The sequence below is a fragment of the Phaethon lepturus genome, unplaced genomic scaffold (genome assembly GCF_000687285.1).
Source record: "Phaethon lepturus isolate BGI_N335 unplaced genomic scaffold, ASM68728v1 scaffold6337, whole genome shotgun sequence".
Lineage (NCBI taxonomy): Eukaryota > Metazoa > Chordata > Aves > Phaethontiformes > Phaethontidae > Phaethon > Phaethon lepturus.
This window is the reverse complement of record NW_010551060.1, coordinates 38,142-51,220: the sequence shown is the minus strand read 5'-3', so window position 1 is coordinate 51,220 and position 13,079 is coordinate 38,142. Positions and strand designations below refer to the sequence as shown.

General features: G+C 40.7%; 2 protein-coding genes across 2 annotated transcripts in view; one reads left to right on the top strand and one right to left on the bottom strand.

Moving 5' to 3' along the window:
- The first annotated feature begins 1,371 nt into the window (after window positions 1–1,371).
- GNG10 (guanine nucleotide binding protein (G protein), gamma 10) lies at window positions 1,372–2,359 on the top strand. Its single transcript, XM_010290745.1, has 2 exons — window positions 1,372–1,476; window positions 2,234–2,359. Exons 1-2 carry the CDS (start codon window positions 1,372–1,374, stop codon window positions 2,357–2,359), a joined length of 231 nt encoding a protein of 76 aa, XP_010289047.1.
- A 6,724-nt stretch (window positions 2,360–9,083) lies between these two features.
- LOC104623605 (chromosome unknown open reading frame, human C9orf84) overlaps window positions 9,084–13,079 on the bottom strand; it is a gene marked incomplete at its 5' end in the record, with an annotated part of 41,722 nt that continues 37,726 nt past the window's right edge. The window contains 3 exons of the mRNA XM_010290744.1: window positions 9,084–9,184; window positions 11,545–12,102; window positions 12,321–12,492. Of these exons, the coding sequence (XP_010289046.1) occupies window positions 9,084–9,184; window positions 11,545–12,102; window positions 12,321–12,492 (831 nt within the window). The remainder of the gene's footprint in view (window positions 9,185–11,544; window positions 12,103–12,320; window positions 12,493–13,079) is intronic.

Here is a 13,079-nt window from a genome sequence, read left to right as displayed (position 1 = left end):
TCTGCTGTTTCAGGAACCTGTTCATGTCTTTTTTACAAGTGGAATGATGCATGATTAAAAATGTATTTAATAAAAAGCATCATCTGAGTTTCTTGACATGTGGTGTAAAAACAGTGAGGAATATTCAGCTGGTGAAAAACTACTTGGATCAGTTTTAGCAGACACTGAGATAGGAGAAAAACATTGTTTTGGCTACTATGAATAGACAATGTGTTCTCAGATGGAAGCTGTATGTGAAAGGATTTTTAAAAATACTTCCCATATTACCGAGTTCCAATGGTGATTTTGTTTACCCTGCCAGCTGAAAAAGCAGACAGGAACAATATTTTCAGAAAGAGGAAATGAAGTAGGAAAGAAGTACCCACACACGTCTTGCACGCAGGAGGCTGCCACAGGGAGCGTGTCTGTCCTGTGATGAAATACAGCAGAAACGCATGTCCTTTCTGTGCGAACGGGAGGAGTGAAGAATGTTATAGGGGCATAGGTAGGGCTGAGAGTAGACACAGAACCACAGAATCACAGAATCATTAAGGTTGGAAAAGACCTTTAAGATCATCAAGTCCAACCATCAACCCAACACCACCATGCCCACTAAACCATATCTTGAAGCGCCATGTCCACATGTTTTTGAACACCTCCAGTGATGGTGACTCCACCATCTCCCTGGGCAGCCTAGAACAACAGTCTGCTGCTGTATGAATGATTCTCATGCAGGTGCCAAAAATCAGGTTTGTATCCTTCCAGGAGCACCAGGATATACATAGCTCAGTGCGAGCTGCAGATTTTGGTGGCGAAGTGCAAGGAGACACAGTGAGGAACTGTGCAGTTAGTCCTGAACGACTCTCTGCTCGTTTTCCCAGGAAAAACCTTGGCCTGAACAGTGGCAAGTGCCACCTCTGCCTGATAGCTGTGTGGCACATAGTCGGGTCCCAGCAGGGGGTTGGCACCATGGTGGAGGCAAGGGTGCTAATGCTGCAGGGAGATCCAAGGGGGGAGAGACTTCTGCAGCCTCCAGAGAGAGGTTCTCCTCAAGGAAGGGAGGAGTGACAAAGCCCACTGACTAGCTGGGATCCTTGCTGTGGATGCTTCTCCCTGTACTCTGCTTGAGAGAACTGGGAGAGTGTGGGAAAATGCTTCTCTTAACAACCCCCTGAATTGCTGACAACTGCTGGGTAAATTTGGGCGGCTACCAGGATGAGCGTCCTGGAGGAGAGCTGGGAGATGGTGAACAGGACAGCAGCGAAATAGCAAACGAAAGCCTGCGCTGGGCCAGATTTCCCACCCACTTCCAAGTACTGTTAGGTGGGATGGCCCAGAAACAAATCCCATCAGGGCTTCTGGGTGGCCTCTTCAGTCAGGAGGCTGGGAAGCATGGATGGTCCTTCTGGCTACTGTCTCGTCCCTCTGCTGGCTACGCTGCAAAGATGTGTAGGAAGAAAAAACCAGTATTTCAGGAGTCCTGTAATGAAGGCAGAGGTGAGGTCAGAGGGGAACTTGTATTCCCACCAATATGGTCAGTACTTCCTTTTATAAAAAATGTAGCAGACAGCATGGATTTTGACAGTTCCCTGCAGCGTGTCTGAGAAATTGGGAATTCCCCTACGTGTTCCTTCACAAATACAGGACTGACCTGCCGTCCAGAGAGAGCAGGGGAGTTCAGTGCTAGAGGTGTTGTGCCTTTGGGTTCATGGGCTTGTTCTGCAGCTCTGAACTGTCCCTCTTTGTGGCCCAGAGTGTGGATTTGAAGCTCTGGCTTCATTGCCAGGGGAAGGTGGCAGCTTGGACTTAAAAATCTGTTCATCCTCATCTTTTTGCTTTCACTAGTTGTTACCCTCTGTGTTGCTTAACAGTTTGGAAATGAAAATCCTTTCTGTGAATTATCTGAGGATGTAAGAGTTCAAATATAGTCCTGAAAACAGTACAGTAGATTGGAAAACAGTGTGGTCACGGCCCTGTGCCTCATTTTAATGAGGACAAATTCCATCACACTTGCACCTTGGTCCTCTACACTCCTCTGGCTCATCACTGGCGTGGTATTTCACACGTGTTTCAGCACAGCTTTTTAAATGTGTGTCTGTGCTGGTTTACTTGGGTGTTTTAGAATCCAAGAGCTGACTTGGCTGCTCTCCAGCTCTGTTTGATAATGGTTCTTCAAGAGGAAATGCCTAATAGATGCTTGTGAATGAGTTAGTTTCCTCTCTGGATTTGTTTTTCTTTTTTTTCCTTTACACAGGTCTCTCAGGCAGCTGCAGAGCTCCAGCAGTACTGTATGCAAAATGCCTGCAAAGATGCCCTGCTTGTTGGGGTTCCTGCAGGGAGCAATCCCTTTCGAGAACCCCGATCCTGTGCTCTACTCTGAAATCAGGTAATAAAGTCACAGATACCACGACAACAACTCTGATTTGAAACTCAAGCCCTAGGAGGGGCAAGGGCATATGGTGATAGTCGTTTGAATGTCGCATTCTTGGTAGCGAAGTGTTCATCACTTCTCTGCTGGCTCCACAAATTGTTTTCTGTTTCTTTTAGGTCTGGCAATTGAAGCATGTCTCTTTCTTACAGCTCTTTCTAGAGGTGTTTTGTTTATGAGTTGGTTTTTTTTGGTTGGTTCATTTTTGTGTTTGAGCAGCTCTAGGGTCATTAGCAGCATCCAAAATAATAAAAACTGTCTGTGACACACAGTGGTGTTACGACACAGCCAGACGTAAAAAGCGGTCAAGTATCCAGCTTCAAGAAGTAAGACAAAACTGTGGCAGTTGCATGTGTTCTCATGACTAGCTCACAGCTTAAGCGAGAGCTTTGTTAAAATACATTTTGTCTTCAACGTCACATGGCAGTTTGTTTGTCTGTGTCTGTCCTTAGGCTCTTTCTGTTGTTGGTACAGCACCAAAAGCGGTGGAAGCAGAGAGGAGCCCTTCGTAACCTTTTTTCAGGTCTAAAGGATGGGATTTTCCTTCAACATTGCCTCGGTGCACTGCGTTGCTTGTACCTGTGCAACACCTGCAGGGTGGGTGGGCGACCGTCCGGAGTTCACAAATTTCAGGGATCTGGTTCCGTGATTCCCGCTCTTGTCTCTCCCCTCTGCCACACAGATACCAGTGATTGCAGCAGGAGGAAGAAAAACCATGTGTGCTAGTAGTCTTGGGCAGGATCACACCGTAACTTTTGTTGGAAAATCTTATTTCTTCTGCATGACAAAGAAACGTGGAAGTAGGATGTTCAGAAGGGGTTACTCTTCTCTAAAAGAAAAAAAAAAATAGTTCCTGCTAAAGAGCTGAAAAAACTGCAGAGAGAGGAGGAACCACTGAATTCTGCTCTTTCTTTGAGAGTGCTGTCAAAGTGAAAATGAATGTTTTCTTTAAGTGCAGAATTTAAACTAGAACATAAAGTACTTGTAAAATTTCCCCCTTCCTGCTGCCAGGGCTCCTGAGCTTGCAGTTGTCCTTGTGCCCCATCAATAGTGTGGTTTTTATTGTTGCTACATAGGCTTGACAAAACAGGATTGAACCTGAAGAGAGAGAATAAGTGATGCTCTTCTGGAAAAACTTTGCAGGGGAAAGCACAAGCATTTCATTAAAATTAATTTAATTAAAATCAAGAATTTCTCAATTTAGGTGCTACCCTTCATTCTTCCGGCAAATAAGATAAAATTGATAGTGATGTTGCATATGTCGTTCTGTTATTGAAGCAGCCTTTCTGCCTTTTTTTGTGTGTGTGTGTATATTTCTTGGATTCACATTTGATTGCATCATCCAGAGAGGATACAAAATATTTTCTCAAGTTTGAGTTTGGTTGTTAATTTATGATACTTTTAGAAATGCATAGCTCAGCCCAAGATGTCATTTAGTCATCTTTTGCTGATCAATTACCTACTTTATTATTATTACTTAGTTATCTTAGGATCATAAAAATTGAGAGCAAAGTTGAAAAGCCTATTTAAAAATGTTACAATATTCAAGGATGCCAACATCCAACAAAAGAAAGTGGTTATGCAGTTTTTCTCAGTGCAAAGAAGCTTTTGTGTTATAATTTCTAAGAGAAATGTACTGACTTAAGAAGAATTACCAGCATGTAATGAACCTTTTTTTCCTCTTATAGGGAAAGTCATCGGAGAGTTGCCTTCAAGCATGACGTGAATAACAACTGCCTTTCCGTCACAAGAAGAGTCTCTCTCTGTGTCCGAACTTTTGTGTGGCTAAAACCATGTCCTAGATATTTATCTGTCTGTTCTTGTGTATCTGTACTTCACTACCTTTTGCTGATGTTCTTAAAGGTTTTTAATGTAACTCCTGCTCTTTTCATAATCCTCACCACAGTCATGACACTATGCTAACTATACAAATATTACTTGAGAAGTTTACATTTTAGAAAAGAAAAATACATGGATTTTTACCAAATTACTTAGTTCTATCTTGGTAAACTTTTACACTGGTATGATAGTAAAAACTATTTTTTTTTTTCCAAAATAAAATATCTGAAAAGTGAATTGTTAACATATAAAACTAGATGCTGTTAGTACTGAACTAATGTTCTCAGGCGGAATTTTGCTTCCATTAGCAAGACACAGAACGAACTACAATTTTTTTTCAAGTGCATCTAAGTTCATAAATGACAGATACTAGAAACTGCCAGGCACAATGTGTAGCACAGGCTTGATTCCTAAGGCATGTTTCTTACAACTTCTAATCTGTAATACTACTTCTAAATATATTTGCAAAGGTACTGCTGTGGTGGAATTTCCTTGACGTGTTTAAAATGTGACTAAGCAGACACTAAAAATCCATGAACACCCAAAGACAGTTGCATGCATAATTGTCAAGGTTTGCAAACAAAAAACTTACTAAAATATGCTTGGTCATTTGCCTTCAGGTTTTTATAGAGCACTTTTACAAGGACAAATAACTTTTTTATTAGGTTTTTAATTTTGTCTACTTTCTGTTGTTTGTATTAATTTTTTAGAAGTTTGGTCCCTACTGGCTTTGAACTCGCTGTTTAGTTGTAAAAAAGAGCAGATATTGTAAGGAAGAGGATACTTTGATTTTACAGTGGGAGGGGAGGCCTCAAGATATTTGGCTTTTTGGGAAGAGAAGGTTGCTGTTGGTTTTTTAGAAAATGTGTCTTATTAGTAGAAAAATGCGATATACATCTATTTGCGGTAAATAGTAAATTTTTTGTGGTAAATAGTAACAATGTTACCAGGCTCATTTACACATTTTGAAACTGTAAGGAAGAAGATTGCAATCCGAGTATTAATTTTTCATTAATTTTAACTGAAGTGGGGCAATGAGTGTCCTCGAGGCAGTTCGGTCTTTGTTGAAAGATTTTCATGCTTTGCCGTGCTGTAGGAAGACACTGAAATAAGAGTCATAATACTGCCAATATGTATTGTGCCTCTAAATGCAGAGGAGGACATCCTTCCTTAAGAGCTTTTCTACGCTCTGGCTTCCTTTCATTGTAGGCTATTCGAAGATGGCAGGTTTTCTTTTAGTAGTCGACACGTGCACACACTGCGGAAGTCTAGAGGAAGCCGGGTTATTCTTGCTTGCACAGCGGTGATCAGAGGCGCAGGCGGAGGTCAAAATGCTCAAGTTGGGGAGGGAGAGGGGTGACAGTTGGCATCAAATGCCTTTGAACAGCTGGCATCTGGCTGCTGGCCACTCCCTCACAGGCAAAGCTCTTCATATTTACCTCCCACCGTAAAGCCTCCTCCCATCCCTGCTCCTCCTCGCCCCTGGCCCCCCTGCCATGTACCCTTTCCTGCTTAGCGTCCTCACTTGGAGCTGGGTTCTGGAGTGGCTGCTGAGCTGGCATAAGGACCTGCCAGATGACGGTGTGCAGGGGAGAGCAGCCGCTGCTAGCCAGGCCAGGCCGCTGCCGTTGTCTGTTGGCTGCCCTGCACCGCTCCATCTGGTACCTGGAGCACCACGGTCAAGGCGTGTTGGAGGAGCAGCACTGTGCGAGCGTGCTGCAAGTCTTGACTGCGTCCATGTCTTGCACCAGCAGCGGACAGAAAGACCTGTGAAGCGGTTGTGAGGTGGCTGGCGAGCGCTCCACCCCGGTGCACTGTGAGCGGGGTGGTTATTCTGCAGTCCCAAGGCAGGAAGACGCGGATTCCAGACTCAGGGAGGAGCGTGCCTGCCGCACCCCTTTGCTCTCAGGGCAGCCTGCAGCTGTGCTGCGGGGTACAAGCAGGGAGAGGGGTGACAGCAATGCCACCTCTGCCCTCCCCAGGCATGGTCTGTGACAAAAGTCGGAGGCCAGAACGAGCTCCAGAGCAGGGCTGGTTGGCCTTGAGGCTCTCGGGCTCCTGTGGAGAGTCAGTTTTATGAAGTGTGCCGCTGCTGGTTATTTTGTGTTGGCTAAATGGAGCAGCCTGCATCTTAGCAGCTCAGCTTTTGCAGGTCCCCTTTTGGAGGTAATCAAGGAACCTGACAAATGAGCCCGGGCAGCCATCTGCTTCTGCAGGCAGCAGAGCAGGGTGTCTCTTACCTGCCCAGCCAACAGAATGCCGTCTCGTCTCCAGCTGCAGGTGTACCTGGGTTTGCAGTCCTTCGCCGAACGCCGGGATGGCTTAGGCAGGGACAAGCATTGCCTGTTGCTGCCCCTGCTCTACCCTGCAGGCGTAATCTGCAGCAGGGTGGACAACAGTGGACAGCAACCTCTTAGCTTCCTTCACCAAAGACCATCCAAGACGGCTGTCTGCTGAGGTCTCAACTCTCCACACACTGCGCAGAGGCCTTCATACCAGTCCCACAGCAGCAGGTCCCACAGGGCGCCCACCAAAAGCAAATGAAGCGAGCGTGCACGTCTGGACGCCAAGTGCCTCACATCAGCCACAAGGCCCCTTTCCTCGCCGTCACCTCTCACAGTCCATCAGCAGGGCCCTTCTCCATCTACAGCTGCTACTGGCCTGGTCACTCAGCAGTTTACAGATTTGATCAAAGAAGGGAGTGTCCCTACCTGCTGATGGAGGACTGGGGATTAGTTTTTGTATTGCATCTTTTTCTCCGAGCATTCTTGGCTTCCTAATTCTTCCTAGTTATAGATGATTTAGGAGGGGGAAAAAAAAAAAGGTGCATCTTTATAGTGCAATAGTAATTTTCCTCCACATTAAAGAGGTGGGAGGAGAGGGGAGAATGTCATGTGATAAATTTGTCCATGTGTACAAATCAGTGAGATACTGAGTGCCATAAACAAATCCAGTAAAAAACAACTGGTCATTGCAAGCCTTTTTCATTATATTCCACTACATTACCAGTAACTAACTGTACACTGACATTTTTTCTACCTAATGGAAACTTAATGCAGACAGCACTTGAATTTTCTTTTATGTATTTAACGTAGGCAAGATGCCTCTGTTTTCCAAGTGATCTATAGGTTATCTGAGCTAGTCTTCCATGACTGTTCATATGAAAGTTCTAGTGTCAGCCTTTGCCAGCGGGAGAGGAGGACATAAATACGTAGCCTGGCAGAGGAAGCTGTAATTTTCTCCACTCTGGTCATCTGTAATCGAGACTTTGTAGAGCTGCACTCTTAAAAGAACAGATTCCTGGGCCTGGCAATTTGGGACACAGTTCTGAAAAACAAAGCCAAACCCATGATGCAAAGAGATGGAAAACGGTTAGGTTAAGTGACCACAAAAATGGGCTAGAAATAGTAAGCAAACCGCAATTTTTATTTAAGTCTTTCTTTTATTCTGGGCAAGATAGGGAAACGCTGGCTTGTTTGCAATTCTGCTGGAAGACTTTTTATGTTACACTTGAAAGGTGTTTTCTAAAGTCTTGCAAACCATTTGGGTACAAATAATTTGGGGATATTACTATGAACTAAAATTGCTATTACTGCTGTCATCATAGTCTTTAGGAATCCTCAGCTAAAACTCGGAACTCCATTTTCTCTGAGAAAGCAAAGCTTTCTCCCCTAAGTGCTGGTTTTATTTATCCAAATAGTGAATATGGGCTTAAAGAAGGTTCAATATCAATAAAATATTTTACTGCAAGCATAAACATGGAAGTTTTTTCTTTTTTTTTTTTCCTTTCCGTTATTGCATCAAACTTAAAAAGATTTGTGAGCTTGAAAACTGAATCATCTCAGCTGAAGGCCACTGAACAGACACTGACATTCTGGAGCTGGCAGGCGTGCCCTCTGCAAACCGTGTATGCATTCCTGCAGCAGTATGGAGTTACTGTCTACCGCTGCTCCCACACAACTTTCCAGTTTCATTGCCAAATCTTTTGATAGAATGTGAGAGTGCAGGTACTATTCTATCCTCTCTCTTCTGTAGCTTGCAACGGAGATGTCTTTTTTTTTTTTTAAATCTCTTACCCCTTCCAGCTGTAGCCTATATACAGTAACTGACACTGCCTCCCAGATGGCTCTCATCTCCCTACTTGCCAATGCACTGTAGTAGGCTGAAGAATGTGGATGCCAGCAAATGACCTCCAAGAGATTATGCAGAGAGCTAGGGTCACAGCTTAATTCTCTGAATCAAATCTATTAGAATCCTAAATTTCAATATATCTTTCACACGTTGTCCATAAAACAAATAGGTTGCTTATGTAGCTTGATTATGATTAAAAGCAGTTCAGGAACTCATCACAAGGCTTCTAAAGGAGCTGTCAGAAGTAAAGAAGTGGAGCTGAGTCCAAGGGACAAATGGGAAGGGTCACAGCTGCAAGTGCAAGAAAGCTCTATGACTTTATGAGCAGCCTTGAGATTCTGGCAGATCTAGTCCATATTTAAATTTGGAAAGCTGCCTGCTCAGGGAGCAAACATAGGTGCCTTGAAAAATCTATGAGCTTCAGTGTCTGTTTTTTTTAATTCATATTTTATTTTTTGTATAAAGAGTGATGAAGTACCTTTATATGGCCCATGAGAACAAACAGAGAAGCAGTAATTCTCCTGGTTCAAGCAACTAGTTTGTTAAGTAAAATTTTAAAAACACAGAAAAGAAATCTGAACTTAGTAAGGATATCCAAACCCTAATTTCTCTCTAAAAATGAACAAAGAAATGAATTTAAGCTATTTCACTTCAAAGAGCTTAAGAATTTAAAAAAGTATGTGTAGGATGCAAATCTCCACTCTATTCAAAAGAATTTAAGACGTGTTTGTCCATCGCTTCTTCCAGGGACTCTTTCATATGTCAGTCTCCTTTTTTTGAACTCTGGTACTTCTGCAAATCCTAAATCTGGGAAAAATGTGGAAAGATAAATGTACGTATGATAAACGACAAATACAACACGTATGCAGACTTAACTATGTGTTTCTCAGAAGCAGTAACAGACTTTAGCTTTAGCCAGTATTCTTTGTATGAAAAGTATCGATTGCCATAAAATTAAATGTGTACACATTAATATTAACTATTATTTACTACTACTGACCAGTTTGATGCATATCATCCTGTAATAATAATACAGGACCTTATACAAAATAAATACATCAACTTGTACTATGCTTAATGCACTATGCCACAATAGTTCAGTAAAGGTTTTAATGCTTATTTCTAGTTCATTAATACTACACTATGCAGTTATTGTGAAAGTTAATTTTTTTTAACCAGAGACATGTTCATGTTTCTAAGTTTTTAAAAAAGTTATTTACATTCTTAAGATTCAAGTATTTTTACAATAAAATATTTGAGTAGTTGCTTATTCAAAATAAGTTACTGTAAGAAAATTCTATTTAGTCTTCACAAAAAGTATCATCAGAAAACTTTAACACTGACCTAAGGATTTAATCTGTTCCAGTGGAAATACTGGCACAGCATATTACATTAATTGCTTCTGGTTTAATAAAAGTTTGAGCTGAAGCCTGAAGAAATCCCTGGGTGTTCCAAATATGTCTTTTTAACTTGACTCTGTACATATTTCTTAAACTCGGGATTTCACATTTCTTGAATTTGGGATTTTAGAATACTTTCACTGTATTAAGGTGTTTTTTTGCATTAGCGTGCACAACTATCTAGTATACTTCTTTTTCCACTGGCTAATGAATAATAACATAAAATAAGCCTATTCTTCCAAAATCTAAATGAAAAATCACTTTTCCTTTTTTGATTTGATTCAGATTTAAGTATACCTTTGCCCTCCTGGTCAAGAGTATTACAGAAAACTTGATCATAGTGTTTTCAGAATACTGTAAAAATGTGGTACCAGAAGAATCTGTCCTGATCCTACCGAAACTACTGTATTTAAAATTATATACTATCAGTGCCAATTACAGGTTACCGAAATACTTTTAACTACCCAGCAATACTCCAGGTCTCAATTTTAATCCCAATGAAGAGGCAACAGGTCTGTTCAGAGTTTCTGCAAGAACATTTTAATTTACATAGGCTGACAATTAAAAGCAGTTCACCATATCCAATTAACTTTTCCTCTCTTTACTTCCATAATTGCCTTAAGCAGCCCATAAAACATAACGATATCAATTAGTTACTTGTGTGTTCATGAATGAGTCTGATCCAATTAGCGAAAGCATTTTAATGCTGTGGTGACCTTGCTGTACCATCAAGAGATTTAACAGGCAGCAACAGAGAAAACATAAATTAAATCATCTATACTAGGAGTGAGGCACTTCATTTAAGAAGTTTAACCTTGGATTTTCAAAGAATGTGGCACTTCACCTACAGGGAAGCAGCAGAATTAAAAAAATACTACAATGTATAATACAGCAATATTTAGGGACTAATGGGGGCTTAACAGGGACTAGTGATGCTTTCTTACTTTTAAGACTCCATGGATACCTATTATGGCTTACCAAAAAAGGTCTCAAGCTAGCTATATTTGAGATAGTAAAGCAGGGATAAGAAAACTACAAAAAAAGAGAAGCCTGAAGATTTTATGTAAGGACTGTAGACACCTTCAGGGTGAACAAAGTTTTGAAGTACACACTATACTATCCATCTGAAGAAATATGCTTTGGAATGATTTCAAGATGGAGAGTTTAGCTCTGGAGATGCTAGCTAAACAAAAATATTCCAAGAATAAGAGAACTGTATGAAACAAACTTAGAAAGTTGTCAGAGTGAAATTCTTACTCCATTAATGCCAACAGCAAAACACATTAGTGGTGTCTAAATTTCACTGTCTAAATTTAATGAACCTACTTTGTGTCCTTTAGAGAAAATACTTTCCAGTCTTTTCTACGTTTTTGTCAAAAGTGGTGTTTACAAACTAATTTTTCCTATAACTCTTACAGTAATTCTGGCATGTTTATTATGCACATTTCAGGCACTGTCAAAGAGAGAAGCTGATGCTTACCATATTGGAGAAGTGCACTTTTCAATATTTTACCAAGGAACAATAATGGCAGTAACACAGTTCTATTTATTTTTTTAAATATTCTTTATGCTCAGGAATGTTTAGGAACCTTTTATCACAGAAAAAATATATATGCAAGTAATTTTTTTAGTAAAGGAAATGTGCAACTGCTGTGTTGGATTGGATTTAACAACTATTTGAAGAAATTACAAAATCTAGACATAGACACCTGTTCCCAGTTGAGTTACAAACAGAATTTCAGCAAATTCTTCTTGTTTTGGACATACCTGTTCTATATTTCTCTTTTGTCCATAAGAATGGTGGACTTTGCTTTCTTTTTCTTTTAGATTCTCTACCTATTTGGTGGAAATTCAGACTTTGAAGCTCCTCTGGGTCAACAAAAAAATTAGAGAGAAAACCATCAGATGCAAATGAATCATATGGGCCTGTGGATGAAGAGTCATTCCATGGGGTCTGGTCAATCAAAAATTCTGGGCTCTTAAATGTTGTGTCTTTAAATTCTTCTAGAAAACTCTTAGAGCTTTCCTGAGGTGCATAGTCACTGAAAGTTGCAAAGAAATCCTCCTTTTCAGAATTTTTGGAAGAATGATCAGCGCTGTAGTGTGTCCTGAAAGGCTGTGTTTGAACATGAAGAGAATTCGTAACATCTAGATGAGAAAAATCTTCACAGTCCTTTGGCACAGCAAAGAAATTCTGCTTCCTTCTTGTAATTACTTCTGAAGAACACGATTTGTTTTGCATATAGCTTGGAAGATCAGAGTCAAAAAAAACCTGATGATGAGTCAATGGAGGAATTATGGCTTCAGAATGCATGATAGATGTTCCTAGTAGAGAAAAATGTGAATAATTCTTCTTGGAGAATGAAAAATTACCTTATTTTCCTACGTTTTACAGAAAACCAGGATGCCATTGAGCGTTTCAATTGCTGCCTGTCTCCTCAGAAAAACTGACCTTTCCATGATTAGAAGATAAAGATTCTAATACACTCATATTTTCACTTGGTTTCAAGGAGACACATTTTCCTAGTAATTCAAGATATTACCTGTGCTGTTTTGTGCCTTACCATGCAGCTCTAAAGCCTGATGATTTTGTTTATAATCTGGGTAGAATGTGTTGAAGTTATTTTGGTTTTCTGGGGATGATGCACCTTTCACTTCTGTTTCTAGTGGAGCAGCAGCATTTAGGCTGTATGAAGATGTCATGTCACTAAAATGCTGAAACAAACAAAAAAAAGTACTTGAGGAGTGCTTACAGTACATGTCTACACTGTCAAATATGGAAAGTTAAACCAGTTGTTAGGATTCTAAGATGTATAATTTTTTGTTTACTGGAAAGAAAAAAAAACCTTACCAATACAGAAGGAGAGGCATGTACAGCAGAAAACGTGCCACCTGTCTTAAATCTATAAACAGAGTAAGCAATAGACTGTCTTTTGAAACACAGGAAACTCAATACCTTAATATATTTTATTCTCTTTCATTAGTCCAGGACTTAGGAAGTAGTGTCTGCAATGGATTGGTGCATATCATACATCATAGAAGAATTAAACTAATGAGAACTTTCTCTGTTCTTTAGTCAGTAAACACTGACATATGCACATATGCAGTTACTACAATAACATGCACAAGTTGATATTCAGTGCCCAAATATCTGTTCACTTGCTCCTTCACCTTACGTGAATGCTTCTGATGTGCAGTGGACACTTTAGTGAATGGAATTCATGGAGGGAAGGGAAGGGAAGGGAAGGGAAGGGAAGGGGAGGGAAGGGAAGGGAAGGGGGAAACAGATAAGCTGAGAAGAT

Excerpts from the sequence above, each read along its gene's own strand:
- GNG10 (XM_010290745.1), top strand. The coding sequence starts at position 1,372 with ATGGATGGTCCTTCTGGCTACTGTCTCGTCCCTCTGCTGGCTACGCTG. Across the intron at positions 1,477-2,233 it reads GTCCTGTAATGAAGGCAGAG|GTCTCTCAGGCAGCTGCAGA; the intron begins GTGAGGTCAGAG and ends TCCTTTACACAG.